This window comes from Dipodomys ordii, unplaced genomic scaffold (genome assembly GCF_000151885.1).
Source record: "Dipodomys ordii isolate 6190 unplaced genomic scaffold, Dord_2.0 Scaffold99, whole genome shotgun sequence".
In the NCBI taxonomy this organism is placed as follows: domain Eukaryota; kingdom Metazoa; phylum Chordata; class Mammalia; order Rodentia; family Heteromyidae; genus Dipodomys; species Dipodomys ordii.
The window spans coordinates 1,040,274-1,059,609 of NW_012267315.1; the positions used below are offsets into that span (position 1 = coordinate 1,040,274).

At 40.1% G+C, this 19,336-nt stretch overlaps 1 protein-coding gene across 3 annotated transcripts in view; it reads left to right on the forward strand.

The window, feature by feature from the left end:
• Arpp21 (cAMP-regulated phosphoprotein, 21kDa) overlaps positions 1-19,336 on the forward strand; it is a 118,386-nt gene that overhangs the window by 46,764 nt on the left and 52,286 nt on the right. For 2 of the 3 annotated variants that reach the window (XM_013027049.1, XM_013027051.1), the window contains 5 exons: positions 4,771-5,004; positions 12,377-12,555; positions 13,325-13,429; positions 14,797-15,057; positions 19,192-19,318. In XM_013027049.1, coding sequence (XP_012882503.1) covers positions 4,771-5,004; positions 12,377-12,555; positions 13,325-13,429; positions 14,797-15,057; positions 19,192-19,318 — 906 coding nt within the window. The remainder of the gene's footprint in view (positions 1-4,770; positions 5,005-12,376; positions 12,556-13,324; positions 13,430-14,796; positions 15,058-19,191; positions 19,319-19,336) is intronic. The other variant, XM_013027050.1, reaches the window with a different exon arrangement.

Consider the following 19,336-nt stretch of genomic DNA (forward strand, 5'->3'; position numbering starts at 1 on the left):
TGTGTGTGTGTGTGTGTGTGTGTGTGTGTGTGTGTGTGTGTGTGTGTGTGTGTTGGTATAGGGACTTGAATTCATGGCTTCTCACTCCTGCTTGGCTCTTTTGCTCGAATGGTGCTTTACCATTTGAGCCACATCTTCACTTCTTTTGTTTTCTTTTGCTTGTTATTTGGAGATAAGGGTCTCATGGACTTTTGTGTGCCCCAGCTGGTTTTGACCATGATCATCAGATCTTGGTCTGTGGGTTAGGAAAAAGTACAGGCATGAGCCTCTGATGCTCCTAAGGCCCAAGCTGTCTGCTGGGGGCTCAGCACACATGTATGGAGAGCAATGATACCATGCCACTGTTCTTGAGAAGACTACTGGAATCCTAGTACACTGTGTGTAACTTCAATGATTTCTTAGAAACAGACATAAGGTTGAAAAATGGCAGCTATTTCTGCCTATACAATACTGCTTCAATGTTTGACAATCCCCTCCCCCCATTATAGCCACACTCCCAAGGTTTCTGAGTCATTAATAAGCATGGAATGGCATCTGGATTTGTACAGTTTTAATAAGTTTCCAGTTAAAAGCTGATGTTGTTTATAGGGCAAACACATTTTGAAAATAAAGTGCTCTGTAGTAATCAGATGTCCTGTTACTTTAACAATTGTAGGTGGCCTGATAAATTGTTTTATAGATATCACGGGTATTCTTGCTGTTCTTAAATTCCTTGTCTACTTCCTAGAGTATTGTTGAATCCAGTATGATCCTCCTTATCTTTCCACCACTTCATGATCTTGTTATGTTGATTATTGCATTTAGACACCCTGGATACTTTCTTTCTCCTGTAATTTCTAAAGCTTTAAGTTAGTCTATGGAATAACCCTCTGAATATGGAAGGGTTTTTTTGTAGCTATTAAGAAAAAAATCCTCCTTGTGGAGGCAAAATTAATGGTTTTTTTCTTGTTTCTTTCTTTGTTTTTGTTTTTCCCAGTGACTGAGCTAAATAGGCAAGGAAAGCTTTATTCCAAGAATTGTAATAGGAACCAAGGTTATTATAGTAGGAAAGAGAGAACTCAATTCCACTGACTGAAAATGTAGGGGTGCTTTTAAACACTGGGATAAGAAAGAAAGTTCTGGATGTTGTCGGGAAGGGAACTGCTCAGTGTGATTAGCAATATGCCAGTATATTTGCTATGTAATAATTGAGGTAAGTTTCCCGCCTCCTCTTCCAAACTTGAAAATATAGTATTATCTTTCTTAATAAGTGAGTTTTTCTGTGAATAATTTTGAGTCAGTATTTCACAAGGTATGCATATATCAAAATGTCACATTGTATGATGTGAATCTATCACCTATACATACACACACACACACACACACACACACACACACATATATATATATATAAATATATATATAATCTATCAAATGTCAATTATACCCTTAATGGGGCTGAAAGAAGAAAGAATGTATTACAGATTCATGCCACAGCGTGGATGGGCCTTGAACATTGTATTAAATCAAAGGAGCCATTTTCAATGGACCACATAATTTATGACTCATTTTATGTGAAATGTCTACAATAGATCCTATCTATTGAGTCAGAATTAAAATCAGAGTTTTCCTAGGATTAGAGTAGGGATTAAGATATGTGGGGATGACAATGAGGTCACACAGATTGCCTTCTGGGTTTCTAAAATGAGGTAGCACTGGTGGTTGTACAACTATGAGAATGTACTAAAACCCATTGGATTATATTATTTCAAAGGTTGAATTATATATGAAATATTCTTGACAAAGTTTCTGCAATAAACAAAAAAGTATATGAAATGAAAAAGCAGTTTTAAGTCTCAACAGTATAAGGATTGTTTGACACCACTGTTTGACCAGTTGATCAAGGAGGAAAAAATGTAGGAGATTATAGTAACTATTTGATAAGCAGAGACCCCTAATCTTACTCCACCATCCCCTCACCACTCTCCTCCTATGCTTCATCTTTCATTTTTTTCTTCTTCCTTCTTCATTTATTTGAAGACAAAATGGCCTCAGGACAACTTCATATTTAAAGTCTCCGTATTTTATCCTCTACATTTAAATTCCTGCCTAAGACACATGCTTAAATGTAGGCCTAGAATCTCCTAGAATTTCTCTCCTATTTGGTTCTCCCTTAAATCACAGAGGGAGAGTTGAGCAGATAACAGAAGTATGAGCTTATAGTCTTCAGGCTTAGAGATAGGTCCCTGGAGTCTGGTTGCCTTGAAATAAAAGTACAAGTACCAATTTCTGCCCATCAGACCTGGGATATTCCCTGTCCTAGTGATTGCATTTTAATGATGGTTTCCAGGTCTTTAAGAAAGACCTGATAGGAGAGAGTCTTATCTTAAAACACATTAAAGCTCTAAGAAAAGAGAGGTCAGGGAGGGATTTGGTGTCTGAAAGAAACCTATCTAACCCTTAGCCAAATGGGAGAACTTGTAACCAACTTCTTCCTAATTGCTCTGGCTTCAGTCTAGGGACTTGTGTTTTATGGAAGAACTTGCTGGAAGTTAAAGGCGCACCTGAAGAATACCTGAGGAGCAAAGCCTAATGAGTGGTAGGAACTGGAACCAGCACCTAGAAACTTTTCCCTAGCAGATTTCTGCTTCTTCTAGAGAGTCTGTCCAGGCTCCTCAGTTCTGCTCTGACCCTTCCTGACTTTCCATTTCACTTTGTCTAGTGATTTCTTTCCTTTTTTTCGTTTTCTGTTTTCTTTCTTGTGAGTTCACCTAAGTCTCTCCCTTTGCTCTGCCTTCTCTTCTTTTCTCCTCCCATCCTCTGTAGGGCCCAACTTCAACAGCATTCCATTGTGAGTAGCTTTGAATGTCTGCCTAGCATGTTCTAGAACTTTGCCCAGGCTTAGTTGTCCCTTAAATCGCAGAAAGTGGAATGGGATGAAGTGGAGTGGGGTGGGGTGGGGGAGCAGGTATGACATTGTGGCTGACAGGCTTAGAGCATGGTCCCCAGAGTGAAGTTGTCACTGAGTGGGCATTGGAAAATCGGTTTAACCTGTGTGGAGATCTGCTCTTATCTTCAGGATGAGGTTGCTGGGATAATCATGGCTGCTAGTTCATAGGCAGTGATTAGCATAGTGCTTTTCTGTGGTCACACCTTTTATATTCTTGCCTTGACTGTCATTATATTCCTGAGCAAAGGAAAATAGAAATCTTTAACCCTCCATTCGTGAAATACTATAGTCTTCAAATATCAATGACAGTTTGTTTTAAATCTTTGAGCATTCCTCATTTGGAGCTGTTTATCATTTTTTTCTAATATCCATTTTAAAAAGTCAAGAATTTCAGTATAGCATGCTGCCGAGAGGTAAGTTAGGTGATCAACATTTGCAGTGTTCAGAGTTCAGCAGAAAGACCCATTTCTCAGGCCTGACTTCCTGTTTGCTGCTTAGCTGATATGCAAAGCAAGTGTGACTTCATATCTACCCTTGCAAGTGTTGAGATTTGAAGCCCAATTTAGTCTTTCTTCTTTTAACCTGTGAAAGGAAAACATTTATATTATCTCCTGTGCCTCCCTGTTGATGTTGCTAATTTCCCCCCAGGTTCCAGAGGAAAATGCTACTGTGAATCAGTAATTAATGACACCTATCTAAAGCAAAAATTAACTCATTCTTTGGATCTGATTGTGACATTTCAATCTGTTTGCACCCCCTGCCTCCAGCCAGTTCCCTCCTTTGTTACCTGAGAGACACTCCGTCTAACTGAAAGACTCACAAACACTGAAGGCACAGCCCTTGCTATTACTAACAATAATTTCAAATATATGAAATATAGTATTCCATGTGCCTTAAAATAAATAATGCCCACTTTTTCTTATATAGTTTATATGAGGTCTAATATTTGATTGCTCACATCATTTTTTATCTTTAAATTTTAATATCCAAACTCTACATTGCTTCATCTTTATACCAAAGGAAACCAATATTCAATAGTTCAAAGCTGTCCCTGCTCAGAAGATTAGAAAGAATCAAAGTCCAGATTTTTTTTTCATTTTCCCTTGACTTGTAAGCTTCTGCATGCTCTCCTGAGACCTTAAAAGATATGCTGTTTGATTTTTCTATTTGTTCTTTCTTGGGATAAAGATATAGGTTGGTGTTAGAAGACTTTGCCTAGTATTTGCAAGGCCTTAGGCTCCATCCCCAGAATTACCTGTTTCCCCTTTAAATGTGTTCACTCGAACATGCCATATGCTCAATAGGAAATTATCCAGTTGTCCTACTCATATAGGGGATAAAAAAGCTATGTCTACCCATGCCTCTCTGACATTTCATCATCTGGGTGCTAGGGAAACAGTACTTTGAAACATGTATGGTCAGCATATCCTCAGATCCCTGCTTCAGCTGCAGTGTCTTAACTTCTGCACCCATTCCCACTCAATAAGATCCATTTGTGGCCTTAATTACTTGAGGTATGGGAATTTACAGGTAGTGACTTCAGGGCTGTAAATTTCTGAACACCAATTTATCACTTAGTGGTATGTGAAGACAGTGAGACTGTGCTCATTTTCAGTCCTTCTTGTCCTCAAATTTTTAAAAACTAGGGAGCAAAAATGCCTGTATAATGACAGCCCAAATATGGGAGAGTCTTTAGTTAACCTTGTCCTACAGTTCACCTGTCCAATTCTTGAATCGATTGGTTATAGAAAAGCGAGCGTTTAGTCCCAGATCTTTTTGTCTCTCTGCTTGTCTGTGTTCTGAATGCCTGGTTGATTCCCACCTCCCTTTCTCTCTACCAGGTTCTGAGTCTTCCAGCAGTGCAGGTTCTTCGGGATCACTGTCCCGTACCCACGCCCCTCTCCAGAGCACACCCCTGGCCTCCACCTTGGCAACTGGATCCCCTGGCTGTTTGCCCTATGCAGAGAATGGAATGGGAGGCCAGGTCCCTCACAGCAGCACCAGCTACATCCTCCTTCCACTTGAAGCTGCCACGGGCATCCCTCCTGGAAGCCTCCTTCTTAATCCACATACAGGTTAGTCACCACCCATGTGAGCAGAGAAACAAAGATGATCAGAGGTTTTATTCTTGCATTTGGTATTTTTGAACTTGCAGGTGCGTTGTCTGAAAATTCCCGAATGGACATTGGTGGGGGGTGGGAGGGGGCGGTGAAGGCCTGTTTTGTAGAATTTTATTATTGTTGTTTTATAGTAGAATTACATAGTAGAATTACAACTAGGTGAATGGGTGTTTCTCAGACATCATCCTCTGGCTAGCATGTACCACATGAGAAGGAATCTGAACCAAAACTATTCCAGGACCTTGAGGCATCCTTGGAAACTCAGCAAGCTTTTAGCTAGAGAAGCTGCTTTTGCATCAACAGAATTCCATGCAACAACTTCAGAGGGGATAAATAAGAAACAGTGGCACTGAGAGCAAATCCACATGGATGGTAGGGATAAGGGTTTGGAAAATTGACCATGGTTTCATCCCTGGTGAGTGGCTATTGCCTCTTTATATTTGCATTGTTCTTGTGGATCAGTGGGGTGTTATAGGAATTCCAATGGTCTTGGGACAGAGAGGCCCCAACATTAGCAAAGACATGGAGCAACTCTTGCCACATGAAAAAGTTCTCTGCAAGAGATAATTTTACCTGAGCTCTCAAGTACCTCAGGTACGGAAGAAGAGGGCACTAGGAATAAATATATAAGTCACAAACCCTCTTCAAAATCACAAGTCGGCTGTTCACAATGGAGGGCTCCTGTGCTAACATTTTGGATGTGTTAGCAAGGCTGTGGTAGAGGTCTTTGTTTGAGAAACTTGTCCTTGATAAGTTACTTCTTAAGTGGCCGTTATTAGTGACTGAAAAAGAAAATGAATTGTTTCAAAATAGATCTGAGGTTAAGCTTAGAACATTTCAACTCTTTTCTTCAATAAGCTAAGCTTGAAAATGCAAAACCAGATGAACATCTCATTCAATCTTCACACAGCTAGTGCTACTGCAATTAGGAAATTCAGAGAAACATGAAAATGATCAGAAAATAGTTACTTGAATAATTGCTACATTTTCATAAAACATATGGCACATTATCAAAGGATGGAGATGAAGATGATGTGAATATGCCATAAACTTGAGGAAAACAGCACATATTCATTTTATTGAAAACCATTTGGAAGCTCCAGATTAGAAACTTCTAAGGAGGGTTTGTGGATGGCTTGTATTTTCTTTGGATTATTGCACGTACCATAAAGGAAATTGGAAAAACGCTAGAAGCATATTCATCACTCTGGGCATCAATCTGTCTCTCTGTTGGTTAAAACTCTTTCATTTTTAATTGAGATAGAGGGCTCATGGAATGAATGCAAGCTATACATTCTTTTAAGTTGCTTTCTTTAAGCTAAATTACAGCATTTCAACCAAGCTCGGCAAACTATTTTTGGATATGATGCAGGAATATTACTGGCATGGTTGTGCATGTGTATGTGTATATTATCATCTATAATCTTGTTTACAGAGAAAAGAAGTAGAACGCTGTTTGTTCCACATCCCAATTCTTCTTTATTTAATGGAGTCACTTAGAGCTGTTATCAAAATATCTCTCTTGAAAAAAGATCTCAACTAAGGGAAAGGATATAATAATACTGTTGCAGTTTTTCCAAACACACATTTGTCTGATCTGACAAAGTCTACACATTAAAATATCCCAAGACCAGAAAGAAAACATATTCCTACATTTTATTGTATAGTTTAATTGTGGGATCCAAGAAATTATGTTTCCTTTTTCTGGAGTGTCCTTGTGTTTCTAAACAGAAAATATACACACATCTGTGTTTATAAGCACCTAATATATATTATATACATAGATAGATATAGATTTGCCTATGTATATCTGTGCACATTAATGTATATATCTAATTTCTCATATGACTTAATTTGTTATTCATCTCCTTTGATGTGTACTCATCTTTCACTGCACACACTGTCAACTAGAAACCATACCTCTTCCTCTTTCCGAGATAAACCTTCTGTCATGGACATGGAAAAATAATATGGTGTTACATACCAAGAGCTTTGGTCTACTTTGATTTTCATATGCATTGTCCTCCGGTATATTGCCTTGTTATTAGCACATTCATAACCCCTTCCATCTTTTGATCTTGTTTTACTTTATCATTTGCCTGCCCAATAGTGGATTAGACTTTTATGCACACTGTAAGTGCTTAATGATTGCATGTCACTGAAGTAGTATCTATACTCACTACAGATATTGGTCTGGAAAGTGGGGCAGTTTTCTGCCTAATGTCATCTATGTGGTTCACATGTCAAATCTGATGACAGACTAAGACAAGCCATGTTTTGAAAACTCTACAGAGCTCCTAGTCACACATCTGTTGCATGAATCGGCAGTGAAACTTCCTTCATCAGCACCATTGACTTAGCTCTTCCTGAGTGTGATCAGTTGTTTGGCACACTGGAACAGACTCACCCACCTCTGCTTCTAAGATTTCTCCAGGACATTTAGCAGGTTTAGCTTTTGTCTTGGCTTTACCCTCTACATTCGGCCAGCCCAAGTTTAACTCGGGACCTCATAATTATTTTTTATTTGCTCTTTAGCTATCTGGATGATGGGACTGTGTGTCACAGTGTTTTATACAACATATTCATTCATGAAAGGCAAGTCTGGACTCTGGACTTGATTTTCCTCCAGTTCTCTTGTACCAGTCTCCTTTTGGGAAATATTAGCAGAAAGTTCATCTTTGCTGGGCTATTTTCTGTTAACTCAGCATATCATAGAAATGCCAATAGGCAATCCCCACATACTAGTTAATAACCATCTGTGCTAGCTTGCCCTTTTGCTCTGCTTTTATCTTGCACAAATGCAGTTATGTTATGTGAGGGCTGGCCAGGGGCAAGGACCACATTCTGAGGAACCTTTTACCACTGTTTTCTTTCAAGTGCTCCTGACAGGCTTCCATAATGCAATACCTTTGATTGCTGTCTGGATTGTTAGAATCTAATTATCCAATGTGATTCCCCTTCCATTTTTCTTAACACTCTTATGGAATTTTGGGGTAGTCTCCATAAATATATCCTTTCCCAGCCCAAGTTAATCATTGCCTACTGCACACCCCATCATTTGCATATAACTTTGAAACACTAGAGAAGAAAATCTCTTTGTCTTATCCTTTCTGTTTCTCTCTGAATAATTACCTTTCTGTAAGGTAGATAACAGAAATACCTTTGTGTCAAGGTCATGTAACTACCTTGTTTCTTATATGAATTATTTGTGAGACTTCCTGTTACCTGTACCTTTGTAAGCTTCTATGGGGAGAAGCCAAATTGAGTTAATTATTAATTAATTAATTTCATGTTTTGCTGGAATAAATAGCAGAACTGGCCACTATCATTCACATAGTTTTGAGATGCTATCTAATACACTAAACACATTAACATGGACCATGTTAGTGGAACAATTTTTCATCTGATGTCATATATTTAAGAAGAATGACTGCTCAGTATTTAATCCATTAATCCCCTGTTTTGAACTCAGTGCACTCAAGTGCCCTGGCACATTTCGTCTATGGTAGGCAGCACATGAAAGCCAGAAAGACCCAGGCCCAGGCAAGTTTTTTCCTTCACTTCAATCTTTAACAGCTGTTTTGCAAGCTAATTTCTTGTATTCAGTTGTAATTGTATCTGTATTTGTATAAATCATAGAATACACAGAGCTAGTCACTGCCTGATTTAAAGTCAAGAGGGAATAGATTGCAGATTTTGAACCTAGAAGAAACTTAATTTTTAAGATAGAAAACTAATTAAAACAATAAAAGATAGCTAAAATTAAATGTTGAATAATAGGAAAAACAAGTGCCGAGAATATTAAGAACATTAAAAACAAGGTTGAGGAGACTTATTTGCTACTCTGTGAACCTATTCCTGGCACATTTACTTCCCATGGCAGCATGGTATCATTTGTTACGAAATATTATCTCGAATGGTTATTATATAATGTATGGAATTCAAAGTTTCTTGCTCTCTGTCTGTCTCTGTCTCTGTCTCTGTCTCTCTCTCTCACACACACACACAAACACACACACACAAATATAGTCATAGTCAATCCAAGTGGTAATAACAGAGAATGATAAACTTCCTTTACAGTCCTTAAAAGATCTGGCTCTTCTCTCCCTAGCGTTTACCTTGAGTCACCACACCCTCAGCATTTGCCTTCTCGCCATGCCCCACTTCATATTTGAAATATAATTTGCTGAAGAGCAGGACCCACACACACATGAAGGGTAATCTTGGGACATTTTGCATTATTCACATCACCCACAGTGAGATAAGAGACATGTCTAGCCTTCCAATCACTTCCCTCCTGTGCCCTCAGATGGATCACTATTCTGATTATCACTCTTCTGATTTCAACTGCAGGACATTATAGATCTCTTTGTGAGCAATTTTCTTTTCCATTATTTTTTTCTTCCTATTTTTATCTTTATGAAGTGTACAGAAGAGTTGCCAGTTAGCAAATCAGTTTATGAATACAATGTCACCCCTTTCAATAGTCTCACCCATCCCTCCCTTAGCTACTCCTTCCTTCACTCTTCTGAATTTTGAAGGATATACGTTGGATTCTTGACTACATTCACCCCCTCTTCTCCTCAGTTGTTTACCCATCCCATTTCCCCTTGATCCCATCCTACCATCCCTCTTTCAAGAACCTGTTACCTGGTGTTTTATTTTGTTGAACTTTGGTTTTGCCTTTCTAAGGAATTATACTATCTGAGATCTCCCTTGGATCTACCATATTTCAGTTACATTTGTATATACTTGCATATCACCCAATGTATTGACTTATCAGTTTATAAGCTAAATCTACTTCCATATGTAAGGGAAAACAAGCGTCTTTTGTCTCTCTATGCCTGATTTACTTCATTTCACATAATATTTTCCAGGTCTTTCCATTTTTGTATAAATGATAAGATAGCGTTCTTTCTAATGGGTGATTAAAATTCCATTGTGTATATAAAATTCCATTATGTATGTATACCATATTTTCTAGATATATTCATCCATTGAAAACCATCTGGGCTAATTCTATACCTAAGCCATGATACAATAAACATGGCTGTGCTGGTGCTTTACTGTATCCTGGTTTGTAATCTTTTGGGTAAATGCCTAGTAGTAGAATTGCTGGATCACAGGGTAGTTCTATGTTTAATTTTTTTTTTGTTATTGTTGCTCGTGGGGCCTGAACTCTGGGCCTAGGTGCTGTTCCTCAGAACTTCAGCTCAAGGCTAGTGCCCTACCTCTTGAGCCACAGCACCACTTCTGGCTTTTTTTATGCTTATGTGGTACTGAGGAATTGAACCCAGGGCCTCATGCATGTTAGTCAAACCACTGAGCCAACTTCTCAGCCCTATGTTTAATTTCTTAGGAACCTTCACACTGCTTTCCAGAGTGGTTGAACAAGTTCACATTCTCACCAACAGTGTATTAGGGTTCTGTTTGGGACATAGCCTCACCAGCATCTGTTATCCTTTGTTCTCTTGATATAATGGCTATTCTAATTATGGTGATGTAGAAGCACAATGTTGTTTTGATTTGTGTTAACTTTATGGCCAGTTTTACCTCATCTTCTGAGAAGACTCTCTTTAGCTCATTAGCTCCCATTTTCTAACAGTCTGTTCTTGTTTTGGAAGTATCATATCTACTTTATTTCTTAGAATAATGTTTTCTCTGAGTCAGGTTTTAGATCTTGCTCTCACCTACTCCTTTTTTTGTTCTAATTTTCCTCAGATGATTGGTGAGCCTTGCTTTCTCTTCATATGTATTATTAGCTGTGAAGCCAGTCTTTTTTTCTGCCATCATATGTTTCAAGCTCTGGAAATGATGCTCCTGTAAGATCTGCATCTCCAAATGAGGCATGGGTTGAGGGGACTTGAATAGATGTTGTAGGAGAACTCCGAGTACAATCTACACCATCTCCGCAGTGCCCAGAGTGAGGAGGGGATCCTCCTCTAGAACATTCTGGGCCCCATTCTGGGAGCCCAACTCCTTCTAGGCCTTCTGCTCAGGTTCCCAGAGAATATTCAGCTCGTGGAGGAAGCACGTGCAGGAGCTCCAAAGAAGGGAAAAAAGGAAAAGACTCATAAATAGCTCCAGAGTTTACAGATCCGTTTGCGTGTGTTCTGATTCTACTAGTACTGTGATTCTACATTGAATCCTGTTCTTCACTTTGCTTGACCTCTCACGCATTGAGTAACAATTTTCAGTTGTGGTGTGATTGTTGTTGCCATGGTTCCTAGTTATGCCTACTTGGAGCATTCACTTAATGATGTGGTGCACTGAAAGGTGAATGAACTTTGGGGTCTTACTGATTCTTCTTGGTTCTCTCACTTACTCTATGTATATAAGTTGCCTGGTCTCTCTAAGCTCCAATTTAACTTCAATGATATGGAAAGGAGTGTACACATCTACGGAAGAGCTATGATTGTATGTGTGTGTGTGAGAGAGGCACTTGACATATGGGAGACTGGTTCTCTTCTCCTTATTAACCCTTTCCCTCTCTCCTCCGCTGCCCTTCATTTTCTGCCATGTGGCCTCCTCTTCCTGAATCCTCTTGGGAGCATTCACTTCCTCTTCAGCAAAACAAGTAGCTGATTCCTTCTGTCCTCTCATCATCAACCGAAATGATTGTTTTACAGATGATGAAAAACTGCTCAACTATAAAGCCACCCTATCATTAGTGTGGCTTAAAAACTATAGTAAGACATGTCATTTTTGCATAAGGCAAGATAAGCTCCTGACAAGACAGTTCTATGTTGAATTGATTACAGATCACTTTAAACTATAAACCCCTGTGCATCCCCAAAAGGGATGGCCAGCTGGACACATTAAGTTCTTCTGTGCATGCACTTGTGAAACTGATAGTGGTTGTGAATTGGTGGCCAAGCAAAGTAAAAGCAACATCAATATATTGATAAATAACTTGTGGCTGAAGGTAGCTAGAGTTGGATAAATGAGAAGCAGGCACTCTCCCTTGGAGTATATTATTTTGCTGATGGCCATGAGGAGCAGGGCAGCAAAACATGGCTTCGTGAAGATTGCTTCTCCACTGGGTTCCACTGTTCACAGATACACTGAGTTTTGACATAGCTCTCTGAAGGTGCTGGGTTTATTTGCTGCTTTTTAAACTGCTATGGGCTTATACTGACTTCTACTTTAATCTAGTTAGGATCAGAAAGCAGGAAAATCTTCACTGTAGTGCAGGCTCTGGAGCCTTGGATTCCTACTGCCCTGCCTCTTTACTTTAGGTGACTTTGGGAATATTAGTCTGAGGAGTTTCTTTCTGCCAGGGAGATTCTGAAACACTCATCCAGACCAGATTCTGATTCCATTGCAGGTCAACCCTTTGTGAATCCAGATGGAAGTCCTGCAATATACAACCCACCGGGCAGCCAGCAGCCCCTACGCAGCACAGTAGTGGGGCAGCCCACACAGCAGCCCCCACAACAGCCGTCACCTCAACCTCAGCAGATGCAGCCGCCGCAGCCCCAGATGGCAGGCCCTCTGGTCACTCAGGTGAGCAGCTGTTGGACAAGAGGCAGAGAAGCCTCCGAGAGAGGAAGTTTACACAGTCTTCTGAAAAAATAGTGCATCAAAGACGGTGTATCATTGGGTACTCTCAGCTGCCAATCGAATTTCTTAAGTAAATCTTACCAAGCCTAGAATCTTTGGCTCCAGTGTGACAGAATGGTATCTGATCTTTAAGTGTAGATAGAACTGAATTCCCCATCTGGTGCATGTGCCTACAGGAAAAAAAAAAAGCCAGGACTGGTGAAAATTAGTCAGAGTTTTCTCAGGTCTCAATGCTGTGTTATGCCCAAGGAATGTTTGTCATGGTGACTGAGCTCACAGTTCCACTCACTCCTCACCCTTTCCCATCACAAATCAATGCTTATGTCTGCAAAGAATCAGTAGTAAGTTTGTTATCAATGGGAAGAGCAAAAGTCAGTTCTGAAATCCACTGGCTACTCTTTCCTGTGCTATTGAGTAAGATATAGCGCTGTACTCCCTTCCTAGGCCAGATACACAGACCAGATACATATAACCACTAGCATCCAACATACACCATTAACTTCTTAAAGGTCAGATACGCTCATTCTGTGCAAAGAACACTCCTCAGGGCTGTTGGACTCTGAAGTACATGGCCTTTTTGTTTCTTGGGCAGCTGGTTTTCCTCTCCAGGTTGCACTGAACTAAGGCACCCTTTAGAGACAGTAGTATATATTCGAATGCATTCTACCTGCTGGTTCTGCATTACCTGATGGTCTTTTTTTACTTCCTTCAGTCTGTCCAGGGTCTGCAAGCCAGCTCCCAGTCCGTGCAATATCCTGCGGTGTCTTTTCCTCCACAGCATCTTCTGCCTATGTCTCCAACACAGCACTTTCCTATGGTACAGTATTCTATATAGATGACTTTTCTGGACAGGGAGCATTTTCATTGGTCTTACTATATTTTGTGCAGATCTGGGTGATGCTATAGGAATGCTTCTGGGCTGACTGTGAAGGTGTGATGTGGAGGGGTGGGGGAGAGTATGTATGTGAAGGTCTAATTCCTAAACGTCTCATTTCTCCACAGTTATCTGTCTGAAAAGTGTTCAGTGTTTCTCTGTTCTGTAGCCTCTTTTAAGAGATTGATGCCCTCAGAGTTAGAAGTCAGAAGTCAGAACTTGGTGTGAGGGCTGAGGGGGGAATCTCCAAATTTGAGTCGATATCATAACTGCCAGCACCCTGTGCTCCTGACATAAGTGCTCTGCTAGGACTCCAATCCTTAGTTTCCCTCCATTGCCTTGACTGTAACAGGTCCTTCGGGGCAATACTGAAAGAATTGGCATTGCCCCTAAATGTAAGTGCAGGCCAGTGAACAAATGCACCCTACTATAGGCATGTGATCACCTCAACCCACTGTGACATTTGTTCTGGCAGTTTTCAGCAACAGTGGCTTATAATGAAAATAGCCTTAAGCTTCTCATGCAGCATGCAGATCTGTGATTGCTGCTGAAAAGACTAGATAACTTCCTTCTGGGAAGCACACCAAGCCCATCTTATCTGCAGCATCATTCCCAAGAGCCTGAGCCCCTAGTGAAAAACAGATGAAATTGTTTCTGTAGAAAGAGGAAGATTAGAATGATCATAGTGCCCATTAGAAAGGTACTGTGACTCATACCTGTAAGATCAGTTATTCCAAAGACAGAGATTAGAAGGATCCCTGGGCAAGGAAGGACAGCCTGGGCAAAAAGTTAACACGAAACTATCTTTTCTAAAAAAAGGAAAGTGTAGGGAAATGCATCTGTCATCCCTATGTGTGTTGAAGACTACAATCTTAGTCCAGCTCAGGCAAAAGTGTTAGACTCTGAAAGATAGCGTAAAAAGAGCTGGGGCCATGACTCAAGTGGTAGAAAACCTGTTTAGCAACTGGAGCTCACAGATGAAAGAAAGACAGACAGACAGAAAGACAGACATACAGAAAGAGAGAAAGAAAGAAGAAAAGAAAAAAGGGAGGGAAGGAAGAAGGAAGGAAAGAAGGAAGGAAGGAAGGAAAGAAAGAAGGAGGAAATTGAGGTCAAATTATGTAGCAGTTCTGACACACACTTGGGAGGGTTGAAGCATGAATGTTCATGTGACTCTTGCATTGCTTATTTGTTTCCAATTTGAACCTTTCCTCTCCCAAATCTGTGTACCTCAGGTCTGCCTCAGGTCTGCCTGCTCCCTCCTTTCCATACTGATGCTATTATCTCCCCCTCTGTTTCATCCATGGCAGAGAGATGATGTAGCAGCCCAGTTCAACCAGCTGAGTCTAAGCAGGCAGTCCTCTGGAGAGACTCCGGAGCCACCATCCGGTCCTGTCTATCCACCCTCCCTCATGCCACAGCCAGCCCAGCAGCCAAGCTATGTCATTGCTTCAACAGGCCAGCAGCTTTCCACAGGGGGGTTCTCGGGCTCAGGCCCTCCCATCACCCAGCAGGTCCTTCAGGCCCCACCCTCTCCACAAGGATTTGTGCAACAGCCTCCACCAGCACAGGTATGTGTGTGCTTTTATTCTCTCACCTGCACACTGGCTGACTTGCGGTGAATCCGTGCTGTTTTTCCTTGTAGCATATTGCTAGATCCACTGGTATTCCCCATCCCACAAACTGTTTCTCTTTCTGTTCCATGGAGTCTCACAGTCCTGGGTGTCAGCAAGTCAATTGGTTATAACAGATTCAACTGCCCACAGCACAAGGAAGGGGTGTGCCAAGCTGGTACAGAAGCCAGGAAAAGCATTGGCTTCCTTTGCTTGGCTCTTCCTGCCCTGGGGGACATTGAATACTCTCTTCCTGCTGCTCAGGAAATCTGGTGGGTTTTTTTTTTTTTTTTTTTTTGCTTCTTATCAATTCACAAGCATTTTCTGGAGCTAATCTGATGCTCCAGGCAAGCTCCTCTATGAATATAAAGAAGGAAGGTAAGCCAATATCCACTGTCCTTCCCTCTCCCTGAGGAGAGGCAGAACTCCCGCCTGCTCTAGCAGGTAGCCATTAATCATATTTAATTGACTTGAGCATGTAAGACACCACAGATCACTGATTTTTACTGTCTTTCCAAAGACCGATTATGTGTTACTGTTCGCCACTGAGCATCTCTGGTGCCCTCCTGGGTATCCCTCGCAGAATATTGGAAGTGATTACTGTCAAGATGTAAAATGCGCACAAGTGTCTCCTGGTCCATTTTCAAGGCACATATATCCCAAACAAATTCTGTCCTAATTATGAAGCACTGCAGAGGATGAGCTGTTTAAAGTGCAGTGTCGCCATCTTACCCTTTCTTTCATGGCCCCGACATCCTGAGTCAATTATTTTCTCTTCAAGCCACACAAAACCCTCTACCACACCATGATCTCCACTCAGTCGTTCATTTTATCTGGAATGATTAATTAACAGTTCCTCTTCAGTCATCACCTCGGGAATATTTCTTTCCTAGTGGGATTTAAGGACATGAATAAAATAATTTTAAGTTACAGGATGAAAGTGTTAAGTCATGCATTCGTTACTTCACTCTGAAATTAAATACTTTGTGTTTCACTATTGGAGAAAATATAGTTTTGATTTTTTTTTTGGCCTAAAGAGCATCTACACCTCCGGATTCATTTCTGTGGTCAAGGAGAAAAGTGAGCAAAATACTTAGTTGAAAACATTTTTTTTAAGTCATCTTCCAGGAATTTCAGTATCAGTTCATGGTAGAAACAAAGGCAATTCAGAACCCTGATATGCCTGCCACAGAAATGCTTTCATTCTTTCTTCAGTGGATTTTTAAATATAGAAAAAAAGGTGACAAAATGATGTGTGTGCATGGCTCGTGATTGTCATGGACATTTCTGACTTCCTTTTTTAAAGAACCACAGACAGAGTATGGGCAGAGCCCACAGTGACTTTCAATTTAGTAAACATTTTCAAATCTAGCTACTCAACTATAGAGCAATAAAAATAATTCAATTGAGATTCAGCCCCTGGATGTTTATGGAAATATTCTAACTTTATGCAGAAAATAACCTTGAAGTTCGGCTTCTTCTGTCCTGGTTGAGTTCTTTGAATGCCCATCAGAAAGGAATGCATAGGAGATACACAGAAGAGCAATTTAAAGAAAAGAAATGGCAGAAGGTTCTTTAATTTCTTTTTAAATATATAGTTTCTTTAATAAGTAAATAAATATAGTTAGTTTTTTCCCTTTATTTCTTTTCCTACCTTAAGCCAAGTATTTGAAGGTTCTTCCTATTTTAACATGATTGGTTCAAAAATGCACATTTCCTCGCTCTTAAATTGCCTTTACTCCTTTCTCCATTTCCATTTCAAGCCTTTCCAACATACCTTCTAAAAGACTGAGCCACTTTCCCATGGCTCATTCCTAAAATCCTAGCTACTGAGGAGGCTGAGATCTCAAGATCACTATTCAAAACCAGTGGGGCAGGAAAGTTTGCGAAACTCTTGCTTCCAATGAACCACCAAAAAGCCAGAAATGGAGCTATGTCTCAAGTGATAGATTACCAGACTTGAGCAAAAAAACCTAAGGGTGAGTGCCTAGGCCCTGAATTCAAGCCTCAGTATTGGGACACACACACACACACACACACACACACACACACACACACACACACAAAACTGAAAAGATTTATCTCAGTTCAACTTACATTCTTCATTTCTGAAGATGAAGATGGGCCAACTACTCATTTGTTTCTATGGTTAATAGCCATAATTCTGAAGAGCTGAGCGTTAGTGTTGGTACAAGTGTCCAACCTCTGGAAGGAAAATAAAAGGATAGCTTCGGAAAAAAAACTTGCTAGCAGTTTTCAATTATTAATGCTCATCAGGCAATTCTTAAGTGTTTGACTTATATCATTCAACCCTTAAGGCATTCATCTATGTTTCATATAGAATGTAAGAGGGTAGACCAAGAATAGCAATCAAATTCCTAAGCTTGTATTGAAACAAGACACGATATTTCCTAAACAAAGAAAATGCCGTTCTTTCTGAAAGATCTGTAAATAGAATGCAATTTAGACAATAGTTGTTCTTATGCCTAATCTTGATATGAATCACAGTAGTAATCTTTAATTGTACCCTAGTTTTCTGTAGCATAACCAAATCTATTTCTACTCCACAATTCTTTAGATGTTTTCCAGTTATAAATTGCTAAATAATAATTTATAACTGGAAAAATATAGTAAGTGAATTAGACTTATTATACAATTTATAACAGGAAAGAAGTGGCTAGTCTAAATTACAATAAACAATGCATAAGACAAATTAGTCACCAGTTGCAAACACATGACAGTTTTAGACTTACTTAGCCCTTTACCCTGAATGTCTGCATTATGAAGAATTCAAAATTAGAATTCCTAATAAGTGCACAGAATTGCAAAATCATATAGCCACTCCAAATTGTATTCCTACTTTATTCAAAGGCAGGGAAATAGGTTCCATGTTTCCATAGCAAAAAGGCAAATAATTTCTTTACTTGCCACGAGCAAATAAAAAAATAAAATTACCAAATAATTGGCCCATCATTTTACTCTATGCATGTAATAACACTTGTAAGCAGTTCTCAGAATTGCTTTAGTTTTCACTTTAGAGCAGATAATAGGAGAAAAGTCAAAGACACAAAAATAGAAGATAATTAATAAAGATCAGATCAAAAATAGCCTTTGGATAATGACTTGACATGGTCAAAGAAGTCTTCCCAGGTTGAGAAATATTTGATCTCAATGGCAGTAATTAGAATATCTTAATTCACTTGCAGTTGTTAGTTTAAGAAGGTAGCATAAGCAACATCTTCATCTATTACTCCTAATTTTATATTCAACATAAACATGCTGGATACTGGTTATGTGCACATCACTCTGCAAAGTGCTTTGGTAGACTGTCAACAGGCATCGCATTGCTCTTGAATAGATCAGAAATGCATCAGGCTCATCACAAATGGTTCATCTCTGCTCTAGGTCATATCAGGTGGGTGGCTTAGGCAAGCTGAACTGACACACCTGAAGATGTAGGGCAGTTTGGTCAAGTAGAGTGTCTCTAGTCTCTATATGGATTCTTTGACCTTCAGGAGAGCCTAGAATTTTACCTGGCTTCCCCTCCAGCAGGAATAGACATGGAAAGTCATAAGGTTTAGGTTTGGAAAGCTCAGACATCACTTCTGCCTAATTGAATTGGTCAAAGTAGGTCACAGAACCAGGACATTGGCCATGGATTTCTCTCACCTTATCACAAGAGAAGACTAGGTTCATAGAATCGGACATGTTCCTGGTGGTCGTCTGTGTCCATCAAATGATACTCAAAATGACAAAGGGTTCTGTGGTGTTTGTTTGCATGCTTGTCTGTTTTGTGCTGGTACTGGAGCTTGAACTCAGGGCCAGGGAGCTCTCTTTGAGTATTTTCACTCAAGGCTGGCACTCTACCTCTGGAGCCACACCTCTACTGCCAGCATTTGGATGGTTAATATGAGATAGGAATCTAACAGACTTTTTTGCCTGAGCTAGATGAACTGCGATCATCAGATCTCAGCCTCCTGTGTAGCTAGGATTCCAGGCTTGAGCCCACAGAACCTGGCTGATCATGGGTGAAAAAGAAGTTTCATTCGGGATAGTTCCCATCCCCTGCTTTTGCTTTCTCATTTTCCACAGATGCCTGTATATTACTATCCATCTGGGCAGTACCCTACCTCAACTACACCACAGTACCGGCCCCTGGCCTCCGTTCAGTACAGTGCTCAGAGGGGTCAGCAGGTGCCACAGGCAGCCCAGCAAGCAGGTAAGTGGTGTCTGTTTC